At 42.7% G+C, this 20451-nt stretch overlaps 1 protein-coding gene across 7 annotated transcripts in view; it reads left to right on the top strand.

Annotated features, from left to right (window-relative positions):
- Nucleotides 1–362: 362 nt before the first annotated feature.
- TGFBR1 (transforming growth factor beta receptor 1) overlaps nucleotides 363–20451 on the top strand; it is a 35845-nt gene continuing 15756 nt past the window's right edge. For 2 of the 7 annotated variants that reach the window (XM_086472680.1, XM_086472679.1), the window contains exons 1-4: nucleotides 363–441; nucleotides 7596–7847; nucleotides 8261–8503; nucleotides 14717–14947. In XM_086472680.1, the coding sequence (XP_086328806.1) occupies nucleotides 363–441; nucleotides 7596–7847; nucleotides 8261–8503; nucleotides 14717–14947 (805 nt within the window). Of the gene's footprint in view, nucleotides 442–7595; nucleotides 7848–8260; nucleotides 8504–14716; nucleotides 14948–20451 lie in introns of those variants that run through there. The other 5 variants (XM_086472682.1, XM_009949723.2, XM_086472681.1 and 2 more) reach the window with 4 other exon arrangements.

Genomic DNA, 20451 nt, shown 5'->3' with positions numbered 1-20451 from the left:
CCCGCCGCCGGCCCCGCGGCGAGGCGCCGCCAGCCAGCCGCCAATCACGGCCCAGCCCCGCCCCCCGGCCGCGCCGGTTGCGCCCTCCGGCCGCCTGTTGTTGTTGGGGCTCTCGGCAGCTGCCGGGGGGCGGGGCGGGGCGGGCGAGGAGCCGGGCAGGCCGGCCAATCAGGCGGCGCCGCTGCGGCCGTGGCAGTAGCGGCAGGAGCGCGCTGGGGAGGTGCCGGCGGCGCGAGCGGCGCTTCGTATCTCGCTCAGGCGGGAGGGAGGGGGGGGAGGGGCGGGGAAGGGGGGTCGCGAGGCGGAATCCTGGCGCGCGGGCGCGCGCGCGCGCCCTGGCTCTACGGTTTGGGGACCGGACCATGGCGGCAGCGGCCACTCCGCGGCCCTGGGCCCTGCTGCGGCTGGTGGCGGCCGCGCTGCTCTTCCCCGGGGCGGCCGGTGAGTGCACGCGTGTCCAGGGGAAGGAGGGAGGGGAGGGAGCGGGCGAGGTGGTGCCTGGGGCGGGGGGGAGGAGAGCGGCGGGGGGCTGCGGGTCCCCGTCGGTTCCTTTCAACAACATGGCGGAGGGGCCGGCTGGGGCGGAGTCGCCTTCCCCCACCCCCGCGGTGTCCGAGCCTGGCGGAGCCCGGGGACGGCTCTTCCCTTTGTTGGCCGAGCGCGGCGGCCGGAGGGGCCGCGGCGCGGGGCGGGCGTGCGGCCGCTGGGGTGAACTTGGTGCCCGCGGCGGCTCCCCTTGACACCCGCCGGTGTCCGCCCGGCCCCCTCGCAGCGGCGCCTCGGGTGGCGTCTGCCTGCCGCAACTTTCCCGCGCCCCGGCAGCCCGCCGGCCCTTGCCCCCGCGGCGGGCCCCGGCCCCTCCTCGCCCCCGCGGCTGCGGGCGGCCGTGGACCGCGGAGCGACTCGGTCGCGGGTGGCGGGCATCCTCCTCCGCCGCTGCGGGCAGGGCAGCCCGTGAGCGCTGCCGTCCCGCGGAGGCTGCCTGCCCGCCCCGCCCGGCACCGGGGAAAAGCGGCCGTGCCTTGCGGGCCCCCTTGGGTGGCCGGGGAGCGCGTACAAGGGGCGCTGCGGGCGGGGAGAGGCGAGCGGCGGCGGCTGGTGCGGGTACGTGTTGAGCGTTCCGCGTAGGGAAGGGGAAAGACCCCCCGAGCTCCCACGGCAGGTGCTTCGGCCCCGGTGCCCGCCGCGGTGCGGGGTGCTGGCAGCCCCTGCCCGGGCGGCTCCGGCCGGTGGTCAGTCAGACAGCTCCCCTGCCTGCCCTGGGGGGACCAAACCGTGCCGGAATCTCATCTTTGGGGAATATTGTACCGTAGGTTGGGTCCTCCAGCCTTCAGTGCCTGCGCTGCCTTGTGAGAGCGATGGGGTGTCAGGGCTGTGTTGTTGCAGAGCTAATTCATGAAACAGGGGATCTTAATAGTGTTCAGAGATGTGAGAAATAGATATTTTTCCATTTTAATTTAAAAAAAAAAAAAGTCGTTTTGTTCTTCGGTTAGCAGTTCGGGTCATACGTCCTGATGGGGTACACAACTGTTACAGACATCCCACTCTAATTGGTTTAGGTTTCAGTTTCGTGCGTAGTAAGTTAGGTGATGGTGATGACAGATTCTGTGTTTTGTAATCGGTCTACTTCTTAAATTCTTCTGTAGGTGGATTGTATGTTGCTTTGGGGTTTAAAGAGGAAGTGGAGAAGCACCACGACTTTCTTCTTCAATTGCAGCCTTAAGACATCCCCCAGTCTGGATTTTTACCGTGCTGTTTGTAATTCAATCTAAGATGGTACTTGTGCTGTGAAGACAATATTACTTAAAGAAAACATAATTTGTTATGCTAAAATGCTGTGTTAATTGCCCGTATTCTTATTGAGGAAGATGGAGAATCTTTGATGTATAAATAGTGGAATAAGCCCAAGTTACCCATGGTGGCTCTTGTGCTCTTGAAAAGGTGCAGCAGGCTTTAATAATTTAAGGCTTTCTTATGTAATGCATCCAATTTAGACGTTGAAGGAATTTTTACCTTGATTTGAGCTTTGAACTTGTCCCTTTTAATGCCTCTGACCAGTCAACAGTTTTCGCTTAATCTCAGTCGTGAAATTAAGGTTCAAAAGCTTTATGTGAAAACAAGGCAATAGCCTTCCATACAAAAGCTCAAGGATGGAAGCGGTGGTGTGCTGCCTTTTGTTTAAAAGAGAAATCCTTCCTCTCCAACAGAATAGGGAGGCATTCAGGGTTCTTGATCCATAAGTCATAGGCGGGTCCTGGTACTGGAAGGGGGTTAATTTGCCTGAATGTTATGTCTAAGTTGACAAATCAGCACAGGGTGTGATTTGGCTACTGTCACTCAGTGTTCTTACCATGGGCTGACAAAGCTAGGCATTTTCCGTTTTTTGATTGCTTCTGGTGCTGCTGTTCAGCAATAGACCGGTGTTCCTGCGTGAACGAATCATCCTGTCATAGGTTTATATGGACATCAGGCATCTAATGAATCACAGCAGCTAACAGAGCATTTGAACAGAGTCTGAAACTTGGCTTTTTTTTTTTTTTTTTAACCGTGTGAGCCATAGTCTTTGGTCTCCCCAAAATTCTGGGGAGTCATCTCTTGGAAACCCTTGCATTCACACAATTGCTTCTAATTGCAAATAAAGATGGAAATCTGATTTGTGTGCTGAAAAGAATTTAAAAGTACAGATGAAGGAGATCGTTATTCTTTCATAACTTCAGTAAAATTATGACCTAGGCTTTTAATTCTAACTTTCTTTTGTTTTTCCAAAGCATAGTCCTCTATGAAAGATGCCAGAAACAAATTTTTAACGTATCTTGCTGTAAGAGGCATGAATGTATCTGTGAATAGCTTTATGGAAGAGATGCAAAAAACCCGATAGTGCCACTTGGCATCTGCACTATGGAGAACATAACAGTGCTTTTTTGAACCTGGGATTTTTCACAAGGCTCTATCATTACTTGCAAGTTGAGGATAGTGCCTTAATAAAGTCATCTGCCTGTTGTCTCGACTGCATCGCTTTGGTTGCCAGAAACTGCTGCTTTCAGTGGAAGCTTTGCTTAACATAGATGGATGAAACGTATGTGAAAGTTGTCCTGAAAACTTGACATCCAGTGCTGTTACTTTACAACAGCTAAGCTTAGTTAGTGCCTTTGTGAGAAGAATGAGTTAGTGAAGGTCATGAAGTACCACGGTTAAAATATGTACCCACGTCCCAGGTACTGTAAGACCTAAACATTTTTGTGTCTTGCACTAGAAGCGTTCAGAGATGAGTCAGGTGTGTTGTTTGAGGGGATTGCCTGAATAAGAGAAGAGGAAGCTGGCAGCACCTCTCTCTATTAATGCTTTTTTGCTTCTGGCAAATTTTATTGGGTAGGGAAAAACCTACTAGTAAGTACTGCAGCCCTCTTGCTTATCTCCCCGAAATATGTTACTGTTTCTTGCACATCGTACCCTCGCTTCTTTAACCCTTGAGACTCTGTTTCGTGTGGAACCAGGAGTCTTCATTGTTCTTCTGGTGAAGTTCCACTTTTGTTTCAAAAAAATATATTTTCCATGGGAGAAACGTTACAATGTCACAAGAGAAGGATGTGGAGTTTCTTCTTCAGCATAGTGCTGCTCTTGGGGGTCTGAGACTATTTGGCTTTTTAAAATTTATAAAACAAAGATATATGATTAAACAAATAGAAGTATTAATAATATAAAATTGTTAGTTAGTCATAATGAGATGTGGGTTTGGGGTTCTTTTAGAGCACCTCACAAGTTTTAACTGCTGTAATACCCTTTGTAGCATCCTTCAAAAGACAGTATTTCAATACATGGTTTCCAGCCAAAAGTTCCTTGGCTGACAGTGGTGCTCAGTGCTAAACTGTCTGGTTGAAGTAGTTCTGCGGGGTGTTAGCAACTACTGTACAGTGATCTGTGGGGTTTTATGCAATTCTAAAAATAAAGGCTTTGTGCAATTGTCTTCAGAAAGACAACAGATACCAAAAAAAGACTGGTTTTGATAGGTGCCTGATGGTACAGACTTGTAAATGTTGAGTGGATAGGGTGTACTTAATTCTCTGTTCACGTTTTGTATATGGTATTAATATCTGAGCTCTTGGGAACCAGCTTATTTTAAGTCTTGTCAAGCTATGTAGTTTCAGTGTCTCATTGATACTGCCAGCCTGCTTTACCCTCGCTGTGGGCTTTCCAGGCGGCAACACCTGTGGAAGAGGCACTTTTAAAAAGGAATACAGAACTGTCAAACTGAGAGTCTGAGCCTGAGAAACTACCCAAGTAATTGTATTCAACACAAGAGGTTAATCTATTATTACATCAGATTGAGGAAATGCAATAGAGGAGTCGCTAAATGGCTCTGCTGACCCAGTTTCTGTTCTGGGCTTCGTCCATGGTTGTCTGTATAACCTTCGGTGCATTCGTTTCACTGTCTGTACTTTCATCTCCCTCCCAAGCCTCGTATCACTTGAACAGAGATGACCTTTCATTAGTCAGTAGTGGAGCTTCTTCCTAGTGGTTCCATCCAAACAGTGTTGTAATACTTAAAAAAAAATGAAGAAAAAAAAAGTTCTGTGCCATGGAAGACTTGGACTAAGACCTGAGTGAAACTTTTTTTCTTCTTGTTCTGTTTGAGTTCAGTAGTTTTGAAGGAGCTTTTTGTGGTAGTGGATTTAAAGGGTGTTTTCCAAATGTGTTGAAATGCATTATACCTGAAAAATATTACCAGCTCTGGAAGATGAGCTCACATCAGAATTATCATTCATTACCTACTGTTATCAGCCCGTTCTAGCAGTGTATGTATTCATTTCAGTGAACTGCAATACCTGATTGGTTTCTGATGCTTCTCTGAGAAGAACATGGACTACATGGAGACAAAGCAAAAGTTTATCTCTAAGAGGACAACAGTATGATATTTTTTTTTGAGATCAGTTATAAGTGAGTACACTTCCTTAAGGGAATGAAGTGGTTTAACTGCAGTTGGTCATTGACATCTCCTCGTCCCACTGATGCTAAATCTCATCTACAATGTGTTCATATCGTCATAGTCCTTGTTCTTTTGATGGGTACTTTCCAGATAGAGTGAGACATGGGCAAGGATATTCGATTCTGTTTCCTCTCCTCCTGGTATGGATTGTTGCTTAAGATGCTGAATTAGTTTTCCTGTTAGTAAAATATGGAAATTGTACTGGTATGCACTTGAGTTGGAAGGCGTGAGGAATTTTAAGTGGCGAGACTAGGAAGGGGGCTGCAGCATTTTTAATGTGTTTTTCTAAGAGTATGTCCACTAGAGAGCAGCAAAAACCCGTATTCCTAGAAGCTTTGGCTATTCAGCTGATTAGGCATTGTTTGTGGCTTTTAAGGGAGGGGGAGAGTGGCTTCAGAAGGCAGTCGCGATCTGTGTGTGACAGGAGACCCGTCAGTCGTATGGGACAGTGGACTGGAGATAGCGGCACCTAACGGGAACAGAAGTGTAGGCTGTGTCAGGTTGTTGGGAATGCTGTAGCGAGAGAGAGGTGGGAACGAACCGGGGGAGGAAGATCAGACACCAAGTGCTCTATTTAGCCACAGCAGTATCAGTGTGTTTCGACAACTTCACAGGATCAGGAAGATGAATAAGCGTAATGAGGGCGACCCAAGCCTCATTTTTCCCTTCAAGTAACTTGGCCTCTGTACAGTGACTCGGTGTAAATATATCTGACTGAATATCTGCCTCTGTCTTTAGGCATTCGGGTGCGGGTGCGGCTGTGATGAGCCAAGAATATTATTTAAATAGGAAAAAAAAAGTAATGGATTAAGCAAGTGAGATAAAGGCCTGCTTGTTAAGGAAGTTGAAAGAAATACCGATGTGTGAATATTTTAGGAAACTTTTAATGGTTTTAATGTGTTAAAAATAATTTAAGTGTAAATTACGAAAGGCAGGCCAACAGGAAAATAACTGTTAAATGTTCTCAGAGTTAAACTCCGAATCATAAGACTTTCCTTACTTCTCTGATGGGGTGCTGGGGTTGAGAAATTGCCTTTTCGAAAAGGGGTGCTGTTAAGGAGCTTTGCCTTCCTGTGTGCTAGTTCTCATTTCATATACCTTCTAATTTTTAATAATCTTCATACTAAAAAAATCACTTTGCATCCCATTCATGGTTTTTTCTCCCTTTTTCTGACAGGTCTGTGGGCTGGTGACTCTCTCTGAAACATGGGATATCTTTCTGTAGTGGGTCTTAAGAACTTTGTCATATCTTTTCTGTAACAGTGGAGGATGATTTACCATAATTTGTTTTGATTCAAAATCTTGGGGGAAGGAGGTGTTTTCAGAGAAAGGGGTGCACCTCAGAATTGAGACCTGAGAATATATATTTGAGATCAGATCACCACTTACTTAAATCCATGATATCCAATGATAGAGGGGGTGTAAAATCCGAGGCTATTCAGGCAATTATCTTAAACTCTTGCATTCAAGTGAAACACCCAATTTCAGATTTTTGGAGCAACTTTTGCTTTGCCACTTACTAATCCTCACACCTTTGGTGTGACATTTTGAATGTATGCTTGAAAGAGGCTTGTTTATGGCTTGGCACATTTTTGTGCTTTGGGCATGAATGTTTAAGATTTGAAATTTGTATAAATTTCTGTATTTTTAATCTTTGTGCATGCATGTACACAAGTTCTGTGCTAGCTTTGGCTCTCCACAGATGTACGAGTGGAGTCCGAGCATATTGATATTTTTATTGTTGCTACTGCACTGTTTTCTGTCGGGCTTTCGTCCTGTAAATGCTGGATGGAATGGAGAAAGAAATTTGAAGTAGTAGTCTTCCTTCTCCAAGAATTTCTGCAATTTAAAGAATGAAACTTGATCATCTTAGACATGATTAGTCTGTCATTCCTGCTTCCCTCCCCATGCCCCCTCCTTCACTAGTGCAATTGATGGCTTTAGTAAACCAGGAACTTGAATAATGTGTGGCAGTGTTTTCCTGTGGCTTCATAAATAACAAGTCTAAACCATATTATGCGGGTGTGAAAGGATACATTCTCAGGTCCTTCAGGGTTTGTTTTTTAACGAGCATTAAGCCTTTATGTGCCCTTTCCTCAGCACAAAATTGAAGCCACCGAGTAATGTATAAAGCATTAATCTTGGGTAGCTAGCAGCGTCCTCTTTGTTACTTACGAAAGCTATACCCAAGGTTAGTGTGGAAAAAATGGCATTATCTGTATTGGGGTTGAAAGTAGCAGAATAGCATGCTCTGGAGGATACGGTGTTACTGAAAAGTCTCAGTCTTAAGATGAGGAACTGTAATGGAACTTCTTTACCTGGAGGGACGTCAAAGGATTGCAGCCTTTTCCTTTTAATACATAACTGTATCAGGAGCGTTGACTTCAGCTTTACATTTGACTTTCTTTCATCTGCTCATCTCCTTTTTTTTTTTTTTTTTTGTCCCACTAAAAAGCCTTGTAGTGTTGTTCTGTAGTGTTACAGTTTGGTGTTTATGCAACCAAAAAGATTACAGGCCTCGTAGTGTTTTGAACTTTTCTTTAGTCATTCAGGTTCTTTCTTAGCTCAGAACATGTACCAATACTAACACTCATGTTTTTTCTCAACACAGCACTACAGTGTTACTGCCATCTCTGTACAAAAGACAACTTCACGTGTGTGACAGATGGGCTGTGTTTTACTTCAGTAACACGAACTGCAGACAAAGTCATACACAACAGTATGTGTATAGCAGAGATTGACTTGATTCCCCGAGACAGGCCGTTTGTTTGTGCCCCCTCCACCAGAGATGGAGTCATTACTGTGTCTCATTGCTGTGACAGAGACCACTGCAATAAAATTGAACTTCCAGTTCCGACACCAGGTAAGGGGGTTTGGCATATTTGATTTTTTTTTTTTTAAAAAAAAAAAAAAAACACGAAGTGCTCTAAGAGTAGAGGTTTCGGTTCTGAAGTTGTAGGTGAATTTGAACGCCTAAAGTACGCCTTAGATTCTGCAAATAAAGTTGCCAGAGATTTGGAACAAGAAATTTAATCTTCTGGATAGGGATGTTAAGGGCAGCTTTGAAGACTGACATGCAAGTTAAATGGAAGCTGTGAGTAAGCAAATAGCTGCTTTTGTCCTTTGTAATGCTTATTTTGATCCTTGAAAAAGTTACTGTGCAACGGTTGTAGCAAATAGATTTAAATAATTTGAAGATCACTGTGAAATACAATAAACTTAGTTGCATAAAAAGAAAGAAATAGTTTTACCGTTTCCTTTTCTTTTTACTGTCAGGCCCTACTCCAGGAAAACCAGCTTCTAATCTAGGACCTGTGGAACTGGCTGCTGTTATTGCTGGACCTGTCTGCTTTGTCTGCATTTCACTAATGTTGATTCTATATCTTTGTCATAATCGTACTGTAATTCATCATCGTGTGCCAAGCGAAGAAGATCCCTCACTGGATCGTCCCTTTATATCAGAAGGAACTACTTTAAAGGATTTAATTTATGATATGACAACTTCAGGCTCTGGGTCAGGTACTGTCACACTTCTAGTAGTAATTACTCTGTGTTCAAGAGCCTTGTAAGGCATCAAATTTTTTTAATATTGTCAAATCTATGTAAACTTATAATTAACTGGAGAAATGACTAGAAGAGCTACTTCCATGTAGATTCATTCAATACCAGTGAAGACTCAATATATGGAAATAAGTGGAGTACAAGAAACATAGTGGGTAGCTGCTGCTGTTCCTCGTCATTCTGAGAGTACAGTCTGATACGCAGGACGTGTCACAGTCAGCTATTGCAAATGTTTTGTTTCTTCTGTTAGTAAGGCTCAGCCCTTTACCTCTTTGTTCCGTGCAGCATATCTAAATTGCCATCTTCTGTGGTTTTGAGATAACTTGTGAAGTTGTTTTTTTCTTTAGCTTTAAACTGAAGATTCATTTTTAGCTATATAGCTATTGGTATATGAAGGTTGTTCTGACTTCTGAGTTAATATTTTAGCCAGTTCTCTCCTTACAGAAGGTATTTTTTCAGTTGCAAATAGCCGTTTCTATGCATATGGAATGGATGCGGTGTGCAGAGCACATCTGAAGGATTTTTGTCCCTTGATTTAATGAATTTTTGTTTTAATTCTGACTTCAACAGGTGTTGCTCTGGGAAGATGAGGCAATGGTCTGTTCATTGCGTATAGTCTCTGCTATTGTAATCCTGACACAGTTGCTTATAGGATTGTGGTGGTCTGTGTCACAGAAATGTGGTTTAATAAGCGTTAATAGGGGATGATGTGTCAGATAAGTCATTGTATAAATTAATTAATCTCTGGTCCACGTTAAGGAGCAAGACATCAGATTGTGTACTGCGGTGTCTTATCAGCTTTCTACTGTATAAAAAGTTGAAATAATTTAATACTGAAAATTATTCCCGCTACTTGCAAATGCATGTGCTGAAACATCCGTGCCCTTTCAGAGTACTTTCTGCAAAGAAATACTGGTGTTTGATTCTCAACTGCTGAACTCTTTAATTTCCCAGAATTGGAAAAAATCATGGCAACAAAACCTAAGCTAGTCTAGTTGGTGTTTCTATCCCAAGGGCAGCAACTGGTAAAACTGTTTAGAGTCTATTGCTCTGTCAAGTGAAATCAATGTAACTTGCTGAATATGTTTAGAATATAGGTCAAAATAAGTCATCTTTAGTCGTATCTTCACTGAAGAAGGTGAGGTTGCACCAAGTGTGTGGGCAGTTACGTTTCAGTTGAGGGTAGGTTGCTCTCTGGTTAGAACTGGAGCTTTAGTAGTTTGTGTTTATCTCAGTTTTCTCATTTATTAACAGTAGTAACGAAATCAAATAATGAAAATGACTAATGGAACTTCCCATATAATTGGGCTAGAACTTGGTAAATGCAAATACTGGACTTAATCCTCCAGTTATTTATGTTCTTTCAAGGGGTGGTATATAGGAGTAAGAGACTTAGTAACAGAATATGAAGGAGTCAAAGGTTTACATTTCTTGGAATGCAGGAAGCTATGATATACGATTGTTACACTATTAGGAGCATGAAACGCTTAATGTCTGCAGGTGCAGACTTTTCCTAAAGAAGGCTGAAAAGAATTTCTAATTTTATTTTTTTTTAAAAAAGTTAAACCTTAAAAGAGCAGGTGTGTGTTCTATATGGATAAGTAATCGTATGCAAAAGGTACTAGCTGCTATCACTTCAGTAAACCCAGGAAAGAAAATGTTTAAAGTTTTCCCTTGAAGCTGTGTTTAAGTCTTGTTTGTTTTAAAGTGCTGTTTGGTTGGTAGTTCCCTTCCACCTTCAGTAGATAAACACAGCACTTCTGCCACTTCCTACGTGGCTGCTTTCCCACACTTCTTTAGGTCTGTGATAATGTTAATTCAGACTTAGTTGTCAATTGGCCTTTCCTTTAGTTATCAGGAATATTCCTTCATCTTCCTTCTGAACCTGTCTTCATGTTTGCAAACTCTGAAAGTACTCCTTCAAAATAAGGTCAGAAGAAACTTAGGATTCTTCCTCCAGAGCAAATGGTTGGAAACTACTGACTCTTTCCTTGCCTGTTGCGAATTACACTATAAGTAAAAGCAGCACACCAGGGAATGACTTAGCTGCAGAGCTTCAGGACACTCAAGCTGGTCTATGTTCCCAGAGCACCCGACCTGCTATAGTGTTGGAGCATTGGCTGCTGATGGCCGCATCAGAGGAAGAAAACCAGCAAATATGGTCTAATTGGACTTCCCCTAAGGAAAGCTCTTCACTGATTTGTTTTTACGCTTGTAAGACTAAGTCACATTCCCTGTGAAACAAGACTGAATGTTTCCTTAAGAGTGATCTTTTAACTTCAGCTGCAGTGAGCTCCATGTTGTTTGGCTGTTTGCAAGATAAGTGTTAGCCTTATTTAGTGTTCTGTACTTCCTTTTTGCTATGGCAGTGGGACAGGAGGTGCTTCAAGTACTTACTTTCTGTACTGCTGGCAGTGTGTATGTTTGCAGTGATTCGTATCGCTTTGTCTCCAAATTAGTCAGTCGATGACTCTATAAATTCACAGTGCCCTAGCACTTGAACGGATCGTTTTCGTGTGTCCTGAAATACGCCTGCAGCAATTGACTCATTGAAATGTGTATTTTAATCCAGACTTTGCTACAGCACATTTAAACTTGAGAAGACTGTATATTTATGGAATAAACTGGGGATGGGGAACAAGGTCGCTGAAGGGAGAAGAGTCAGAGCTGCTAGTTAAAATAGTGCTAACCCTGTCAGAAACGGAACTGTGTGAAAGGAATGCTGTTGGGGTGAGAGGTTGCAAGAAACACACTGGAAATGTACCGAACAGAAAAAATAATCCAGAACTAGGAGGCACAGCTGAGGAAGTGTTCAGTCTGGTGCCCTAAAGTACGTGTTCTGCTGTTAAATTCATGCTGAGGGACCAAAAGAGCTCATCGTGGAATAAAAAGGATTCTACTACTTTTGTGTTATGGTATTCTCTGAAGAGAAGCATATAAAAAAAAAGAGAAGTGATCAAAACTCAAAACCAAGCTTCCTACTCGGAGCAGAAGGGAAGTAGGATTCATTTTCTGCAGTGATGAATAATAAACTGTTATTAATTATTCAGTCTTGACTTCTGTTAGTATTGCCCTGTTGTTCCATGATGAACAAGACCTGAAACAGAGAGAGGCTTGATGAAAGAAATTGATGAAATATCTAAAATAGATCCTTGTGCTGAAACTGCAGCTTCTAAGAGAAGGATTCCAAAGTCTTGTGAGGCTGAGAATGATTTTCAGACCATGCTGCGAATCTCTAAATATCAACTACATGTCGTATAGACTCATGGGGGTGCCCAGTTGTTACTCTCCAACTCAGAAATGACAAAGTAGCTTGGTTGCAAGGAAGTAGGGAGAATTGCCTAAAACCAGGGGGAGAAGCTTTGGTTGTTACTGGTAGTGACTTCAAGAGAAACTGGTGTTTAGAAATCCAAAGGGTCACAAAAGTCAAAGTAAAGGCGAGTCAGTTGAAGTGAATGTAAAATGTAAAATGCCTTAAAACTCATCTGTGGTTCACAGAAGCTTGAAGGGAATGAGATTTTTTCGCAGTTCCTGGAGTTGGATTTTTTTATTACCCTTTAGAGAAAGTGTTCTGGGCAGAGACGAGCAAGGTGCTAGCAGCTGCTCTTGTTGGCTGTTTTAGGACTTAATTCCCAAATTATCCACATCGGGTACAGACTTCTTATGCTTTGGACAGTTGTTGGTCCAAACTGATCAGAGCACAGTTAAGATATGGAAAAGAACTCTTTTGTTAAAGTCTCGGAAGAAAGCTTCTTTGAGAGTGCTTTGTGATGGTGTCTGAAGGGGATGATGAAGGCTTCAGGGATAAATTGGATAACCGTGGCTGAAGACAAGATGCCAAATGTTAGGAGCTGCTGTTAAATTTAACATGGGCTTGAATTTTCTCATCCTCCTGATGAGCAAACTGCCTGTCATCTTTCTTCATGCACGGTTGCAAGAAGCTGTACTCCAGGTGCTTGAAGTACAGTCGTGCCCAACGGGCCCGTCAAAGGTTAACGCTGTCGCTGGCTCCAGTGAGCTACTCTTTAGGCAGCCTGGTTTACAGTAAAGCAGTTGCTCAAGTTCCTGGCGATACAGGGCTCTGTTTTCTCTATAGCAAAGAGAGGAGACTGCTCAGTTGCAACAGGAATTCCGTAAGGAATTCCTACGGAGGCGAGAAAAACAGGAATTCCAACCTTCTGGTCTTGTTCAGCAGCGGTGGTAAGAGAAAGCACAGGTGAATCTTATAAATGTTGTGAAAATCAGTATTAGGAGCAAGGCGGATAGATCAGTTAGCAGGGTTTTTCTGGTACTGTGAGATGTTAAAATGATGATTGGGGCTTCATAATGTGAAATGGAAGTGCTTCACGTCTGGAAGGTTGAGAGGTTAGTACGAGTTTAGAGGTTAGCTAATAGCCTTGGAGATCTTTTTTTAAACAAGAAGGGATGTCTGTGGATGGTACAGCAAGTTGAGAGCAGTGCATCTGAAAAGGTACAAACAGTTTTCTGAAACAGCTGTAGGAAAAAGAAAAGTTAGGCATATCACCCATTTCAAGTACACAAAATCAGCTTGGATTTTACCATTTGCCAGTGGATTTTGCAGTACGTAAGTGCTAGGGAGGAAGGAAGCTTTCTCTGATCAACAAAGTCAAAATTTTACGTTTTCAGGTTGAGTTTGGTCCCGTGGTTGTTCTAGTCTGGCCTCTTCTGCGTTTCAAATATGCGTCCATAAAGAATACAAGCTAGGCTTCCCAGGTGAGCCTTTACAGTTTGGGGGCGCAGCACAATTGACCCTGGGACACCTATCAGAGCAAAAATGGTATCTTTTTCCGTAGGAATTATTGCAGCGCCTGACAATGATTCAATGGTATAGTGTCCATTTTTTTTCCCCTTTCCTTTCTCCTTGTAGGTTTGTTCTCAGCACAGGTTATGCAGAAAATCCCTGTAGGTCTAGAAGTCTCGAGGAACTGCTCTGAGCACTGCTGTGCTTTAATTTGCAGTCCTCAGGCTGAGACACAAGCGTGACAATGCTGCTGGCCAGATCAGATGTCCTTCTAGTGCTGTTATTAGCGAAGAACATCCGGAGATGGGCAGGAGCTAGCTATTTGAGCTATTAGTTTGGATTTATTTTCTAGAGCACAAAGAAATACAGGTGTTCTTCTCTCAGCTATTGGAACAGTGATTATGGAGTAGTAGTTTACTTCGGTTTTGGTTTAACTGATATAATCGTGCACCAAAAGAGCTTATTGTGAGCAGGTAACCCGGCTGATGCATTTGTCCTGCACTGTAGCATCACCACAGAATTCTGAGACAAGCCTTGCGGTTACAACAGGAAAGATTTAAAATAAACAAACCCCCACCCTGGTTGGGGGATGCCTGTGCTTCTTGTTTGTTGTATAAACTTCCTGAAGCATGTTATGAAGTGCTGTCAGTTGGAAGCATGTAGGTGTTCCGAAGCTATAAAACCTTCATGAATGTAAGCATTTCTCGTGTATAATTATAGTGAGGTGCACAAGAATGGCCTGTAAATGGGAGGCTTGCGTTGCAAGGATGTTTTCCTATGTTACAATGGCTTGAAGAGTATTAAAAGGCTGCTGGCATACCTGGGCACGAGTGTGAGCTTGTAACAGTCAGTGTTGCCGATAAGCATGGTTTAACTTTAACTAAGAAATGGACCGAGTCATATCCAGTGATAAATGGAGTAAAGGAATCGGTAGCAAGAGCGGTCTTGAACTGCTTTTGCCAGGAGAGATATGGGCAGGTCCTTTTCTAAAAATAAAAACATAAAAAAAAACCAACCAAAACCCACAACCAAACAAAAAAAAACCCCAACCAAACAAAACCCCCTCAATCCTAGTCCTGACTGCTTCATGGTTTGTTTCTTTTTTTCATTAAAATAAAACTATGGATGAACAGCTGTCAAAATTCTAAACTGAAAGGAAGTTTGTGTTGTCTTTTTAACCACAGTAGAGGCAGTTTGTAGCACTGTATCTTTGTTTTACTGGCCTTTAAAGTTGAAGGCAGCATCTTACATACTTGTTAGCAGTTCACAAGAAGCTGTTAAAATCTTAAGAGAGTTTATGTGCATTTGAAGAGAAGTATTTTAATAGAATATGGATCTTCTGTTTAGTGCTTAGGAAAATGCTTATCTTGTTACTGATGTTTAAGGTTGATGTTAAATCTTCTTTTTAGGTTTGCCTTTACTTGTGCAAAGAACAATTGCAAGAACGATAGTACTTCAAGAAAGCATTGGTAAGGGTCGCTTTGGAGAAGTCTGGCGAGGGAAGTGGAGAGGAGAAGAAGTTGCTGTGAAGATCTTCTCTTCAAGAGAGGAACGCTCATGGTTTCGTGAAGCAGAAATTTATCAAACAGTTATGCTACGACATGAAAACATTCTTGGATTTATAGCTGCAGACAACAAAGGTTAGTGATACTATTAATTCCTTTTGCTGATTGTGTACCCAGTCAGAATAGGTGGTAAATGGAGGGGGAAATAAAGTTGTGAGGATCCAGTTAAGAGTAGCAAAAAATATTTTTTTCCTTCATTGAACTAGGAAAAGGCTGCCAAACCCTGAAATGCTCTAGTAAAAAAAGTACATTTTCCTTTGTCTGGAAAACATGCTTTGTTTAAATCTAAAAAAAATAAATTATTGCGTATTTAGTGAGGTGTCATGTCTCCAAGCGAGTTAAAATACTAGCTAAGATTGGCATCAAAAAGGAGATGCCCTTTCCTGTCAGCCCACACATCTGTGCCTGCACTTCCCTTATAGCCTAATACGATAGACGTGTGGGACCGGGACCGGCAGAGATCATGTCGAATCCTGTTGTCCTAGTATGAAGTAGGAGGTAGAGGATTCATTTTTGAGGCTGACAGATGACGTTGTTCATTTAGAACTCCAGTTAGAAAAGAAATCGGAAAAAGGGAATTAATTATTTTTTTCCTAGTATTAAAATACCCCGTACCTGTTCCCTGAAGCTCTCCTGTTAAGCCTTTAAGTGTCCACTAAGAGGAACAGTTTAACCATTTTTTCAACTGGATTTGTTGCAGTTTCTAGGGTTTCCTGCAGTCCCATTTAAGACATGAAAATCTGGCAAAACCAACAAAAGTTTTGAATTTCTTACATTAAGGGTAGCTAAAATGCTATTTCATTCAGTTATTTTAATCTGCAATTACATGTTTCACCACAAGTGGCCTTTGATTTTTTTGCGAAGAAAGCTTTAACAGAAAATTCTGTCGCCTTAGGGAGGAGCCAAGAATCCACACACATCCTGGATTGTTAAAGGGCTCTCAGGTTTGTGGGAAACTCGTAAATGGGTTTAGTGTAGTTGAAGTATGTAGAGTTCTTTTTAATTATCATTAGATAGTGTCAAGTTTCTCTATCTGTATAAATCTGTAGAACTGGAGCGGAACCTGAGTGGTTGTGCACAAAACTTCCCTGCTCCAGGAAAGGCTTAGCTATAGCTAGCAGATGTTTGTGCAACTTGTTAACCTCTAAGAGCTTGCAGACGTGCAGCATACCAGGCAACTTTTTCCTGCAGCTTGTTATGCTTACCAGTAGAAACTGCCTTACTTTCATGTCTAAAGTTGTACTGGATATTAACAGCACTTGCTAATTAACAGCAAGAGCTTGAATCTGTTGTGATGGACCTAGTGGCATATCTGGAGCCTGGGTTTAAAATTAGCAGATGAGTTGCATGAAAGACATAAATGAAAATCCATCTCTACAGAAGCCTTAGGTACTATGTTGCACTTAAAAGCATAAAGGAGATATTGCAATACCTTAGCTATAACTTTTAACAAAATCTATCTGTGGTTATGCTATCAGTCTCCTGTTCTGCCCCAAACCTGTAGACAGTTTGTCCCAAAAATATACTTGACTGCTGTGCAGAGGAGGAGGTATGAGGAAGGTTTCCTAAATGAGTGGGTTCCTAAAATAATTTTCTGGTTGCTGGCTCAGGTTCCAGATGCAGGTTCCATTTGACTTGGTCATCTGTATGTTCCTTATAATATAATATAATGTGATATAAAATTGTTTCTGGTTACTATTGTTAATATGCTGTACATGCAAAGGAAAAATCCTTAGTTGATAGATCGTGACGCCATTTGGGGCCATTTGAGGGAATTGGTTTACAAAAAATGGATAAAGACATGTTTTGAAAATGCTGCTATTCTTGACTCTATTTTCTAACAGCCTTGCTGTCTGAGCAGTTGTGGAAAGCTGGATTCTTATTTTTAACCCATCAATGCAGGATTATCAGTATAACCACCTGCATTCTCTCAGGAAACATGTGCACACCATTCTTTCTCTGAGTTAAGCATTCAGAATTCCCAAATATTGGAGGAGGTGAATACTTCAACTCTTACTTACATACTTCAGGCCACCCGTGTCCCATGAAATGGACGAACATAAAGGGACCATTACAGAGGCAGCTCTTCCAGTTCAGCAGGTGTGCTGTCATGGCACTCTGAAAGGAGCGAGTATCTCGCAGCGTGGCTTTAGAGGCCAGCGGCTTAAAAACACGTGTGAACAGTGTGTCACGGTAGGTGCTGGTGTTACCTGATAGGTGCTTGTTAGGCACCTCCTGCCAGATGAAGTATGGTTCACAGCAGGAATAGCTGTAGAGGGTTTGCGTCTGTTTCTCCGCGGGGCAGCCTGCGAACGCGCCCGGGGGTTACTGCAGCCTCGCTGGGATGCGCAGAGTCATTAGGCGGCGAGAATCTGACCGTGTGTCTGAGACCTTGCAAAGGTGACTGCAGAGGTACGGCAGGACAAGGAATTACTTGTGCCATCCCCACTCGGTGCTTGCTGAAAGCGTCCGTGATAAGATGGGGAAGAATTCTCAGGAGTAGGTTCTCATGTATCCGTCATGAATGCTGGGGACTCCTGTCTCCTGACATGTAGCCTGTGGTGTAACTGTGGACCAGTGCCATGCTGCAATTCTTGCTACTAGTGAAGGTATTAACTATTTCTCTCTTCTTAACACAACTGCGTATTTGTCACAACTGCTGGGGAACATCTGGGTGGCCATTGTAGTTGTAAAATTGGGGGGGGGGGCGTGTAACTTCAGGCAGAAGGGTGCATGTGTAGATTATAAAGTTTTTGCAAGCACAGGGAGATGGGCTCAGGTGGTGGAGCCATAAAACCTGTGACTGGACTATGGTCATCACTCCTTGTCCTACTACACTTTTTAGACGTTCTGTGTGCCTTAATGACACATTCTCCTCCTCTGCTTCCCCACAGCTGTACGGTTTCAAAAGCAGCTGGTCCAGTCAGTCTGCTTTCCCATCCCAAAATTTCCTGGGAAATAGGTGCTGCTCTTAAGCCAGCTTGAGGGCTGTCAAGCAGCGAGTGATTTGAACTGCCGTTGTGTTCTGTCAGGCTAGCATGTGTGTGTGTTCTGGGGAGCTCTTTCCTTAGTCGGGAGTATCTGCCGACTGCTCGGTCAGGGAAACTGCTTTCCGGGCCATGTGTTGCCATGTTTTGAACCACCTAAACAGAGAGTTTGGGTTTTGGGTGTGTTTTTTGTTTTATTCTTTCTAATCTAAATACTTAATTGTAAAGTGTATCAGGAACTATCTGTCTGCACTATTCCATATCTGTCTGCACTATTCCACTAGCAGAAAAGCAGTGGCACGACCTCCCTTGGCAGTACTAAAAGCTTCCCTGGATGAGCTGTCTGTAACCATAACTGTCTGTGCTCATGTTATGAGTGAGGTGAAGCCTTGCACTGCACACTTTCAGGTAACTTTGTGCACTAAAATACTTTGGCCTCTCCATTCCTTCCCCTTAACTGAAAGCTGCACCTCCCTAGGTGAAAGGTTTGGCTTCTGTCAGAGTACCTGACACGGTAAGTAGATCCCCCAGAATGATGTGAGGCAATATGCTGCAGAGAAATGATCAGAATTCCTTCATCTTGAGAACAGTAGTATTTAAGCCATTTATTCTTTTTGAAGCTCTGGCCTTAGCCTGAGAAGAAGGAATTTGACTGGAAGATCTTGCTAATCTACACGGCTCAAGTGCTTTCCATCGGTGTAATCAGATGACTGTCTCCATATGCTAGAGTCAAGCTGTGTTTCACTAACAAAATACCAGTCCTTGTCCAGCCACAGACAAAAGTGTTCTCCCCGATGTCTCCCTGGATATCTCATTTCTAAGAGCTTTCTAGTTATAGATCCCATCTGTGTCTGATCTTTTCACTGCTTTTTCCTCTGTTTTATTCTGTTACATTATCTGTGTGCCAAAAAAGGCTGATGTATCTCGCTGTCTGCTTTGAAGCACTTACTGCAGGACACTAGAGAACACATGCAGTTAGGCAATTTCTGTAACTTCTTTTAAACATTCAACTTGGAACATAAGTATGCGGTTCAAAACTCTTCTATCAAGCAATACTGTCACACCTTAAAACTTAGTATTTGGTTTAAAAACAAGCACGTGCCACGTCCAAATTTTTGTTTTGCTAGTGCCAATGTGAAAAGAGCATTTTTAACTTAAGTGGGTTCAGTCAATTCAATTTTAATTGAAACTTGATTATATATTTGATAAAGCAATTGTTATAAATTCCTTTCTTCACGAGGCAGCTTGTCTAAGATGGATGTTGCGTGGACTTCAGTAATGTTTTTCTTAGTCTTCTAACAGCAAATCTGAAAGCTTCTTTACTCAGAATTTCAAATTTTGTTAAACTGCAAAAGAAAAACCTTTTACTTCTGATTGATTTTGATGGTCTAAAATATTTTCAGAGTTCTTGTAAACGGATGAAATAACCATAATTAGTATCTTAAATAGATTTCCAAGAATATATTTACATTTTTGTAATGCTCTTGAATGTTCTGAAATTGCTTGGGATTATTGATCATGATGTGTATATGAACTAAACTGGATTACTTTGTCATGGAAGGCTGTGCTACTGTATGTAACTGCTGCTGAGTGTAATTAACTTTTCTTACCTGATAATGCAAATCCTGTGATTGAAAGCTTCACGGCAGATGCTGTTTACTGTGCAGCCAAAAATGCTCAGGGTCAGGTTCATTGTTACTTGGTAATAATTAACTATTGTCAACAGTATGAGAAGACTTAAATTCATCATAATGTGTTTGCTTAGATTGCTAAATGAGTGAGGAGCTAGCCAAATATAGCAAGGTAAAGCAAATGTAGTAGGTCCCATCTAATAGCTGCACACTGTACTTACTGTTGCATTTCAGCTTGTCTGTAATTAATATTATTCATGTAAGCTTGGGTGTAACACTGTCCCTTAAAACCTGGTTGGAGGGGCAGAAATCTGACACATGATAGGAAGGAATCATGGCTCCTTTCAGAATGCATGGTCAGCCCAGCTTGATATTTCTCTCCTTTAGAAGGAAGGTGAAAACAGACTGAATGTTAAGACTTGCAGGTAATGAATAAGATAAAACTGAAGTAGCGGGGTCTGTAATCAGCAGTGTGTTCTCTTCTTAGGTGGGCACCTAGAGTTAAGAGGGGAAAAACTTTATACAAAGACACTATAGTCTTGATGCAAAGCGATGGTAATTCTTCGGAAACTTTGTGGCATCTTTAAAAGAGCCGTTTAAACACAACAGGTCTGGTAGACTACTTAATAAGCAGGTAAATTAGTAATCTAATTTTGTTGTCTAGATCAGACACCTGCTAAGGTACCCCGTTCATGAGAAACAGAAGAAATCAAACAAAGGATCAAGCAATGTCTGTGTGTAGTGTTAATGCCCAGGAGAGGATTATTTCAGGCAAGGTAGGGTCATAACTGGTGAAGCAGTAGAGTAAAGCTGAGCAAAGAGAATATTCTAAACTGATTAAGTTAGTTTATTTTGAACTTCTACAGCTTTTTGGAGCTCTCTGACTGTACCTATTCGAGAGCACCTTTTATATGCCCGTGAACACAGACCTGTTTCTAACGGTTCTGTCAAACTGGTTCAG

Source organism: Leptosomus discolor, chromosome 13, assembly GCF_034619465.1.
Source record: "Leptosomus discolor isolate bLepDis1 chromosome 13, bLepDis1.hap2, whole genome shotgun sequence".
Taxonomy (NCBI): Eukaryota; Metazoa; Chordata; class Aves; order Leptosomiformes; family Leptosomidae; genus Leptosomus; species Leptosomus discolor.
The sequence above is the reverse complement of the archived record's forward strand: the minus strand, read 5'-3'. Positions and strand labels throughout refer to the sequence as shown.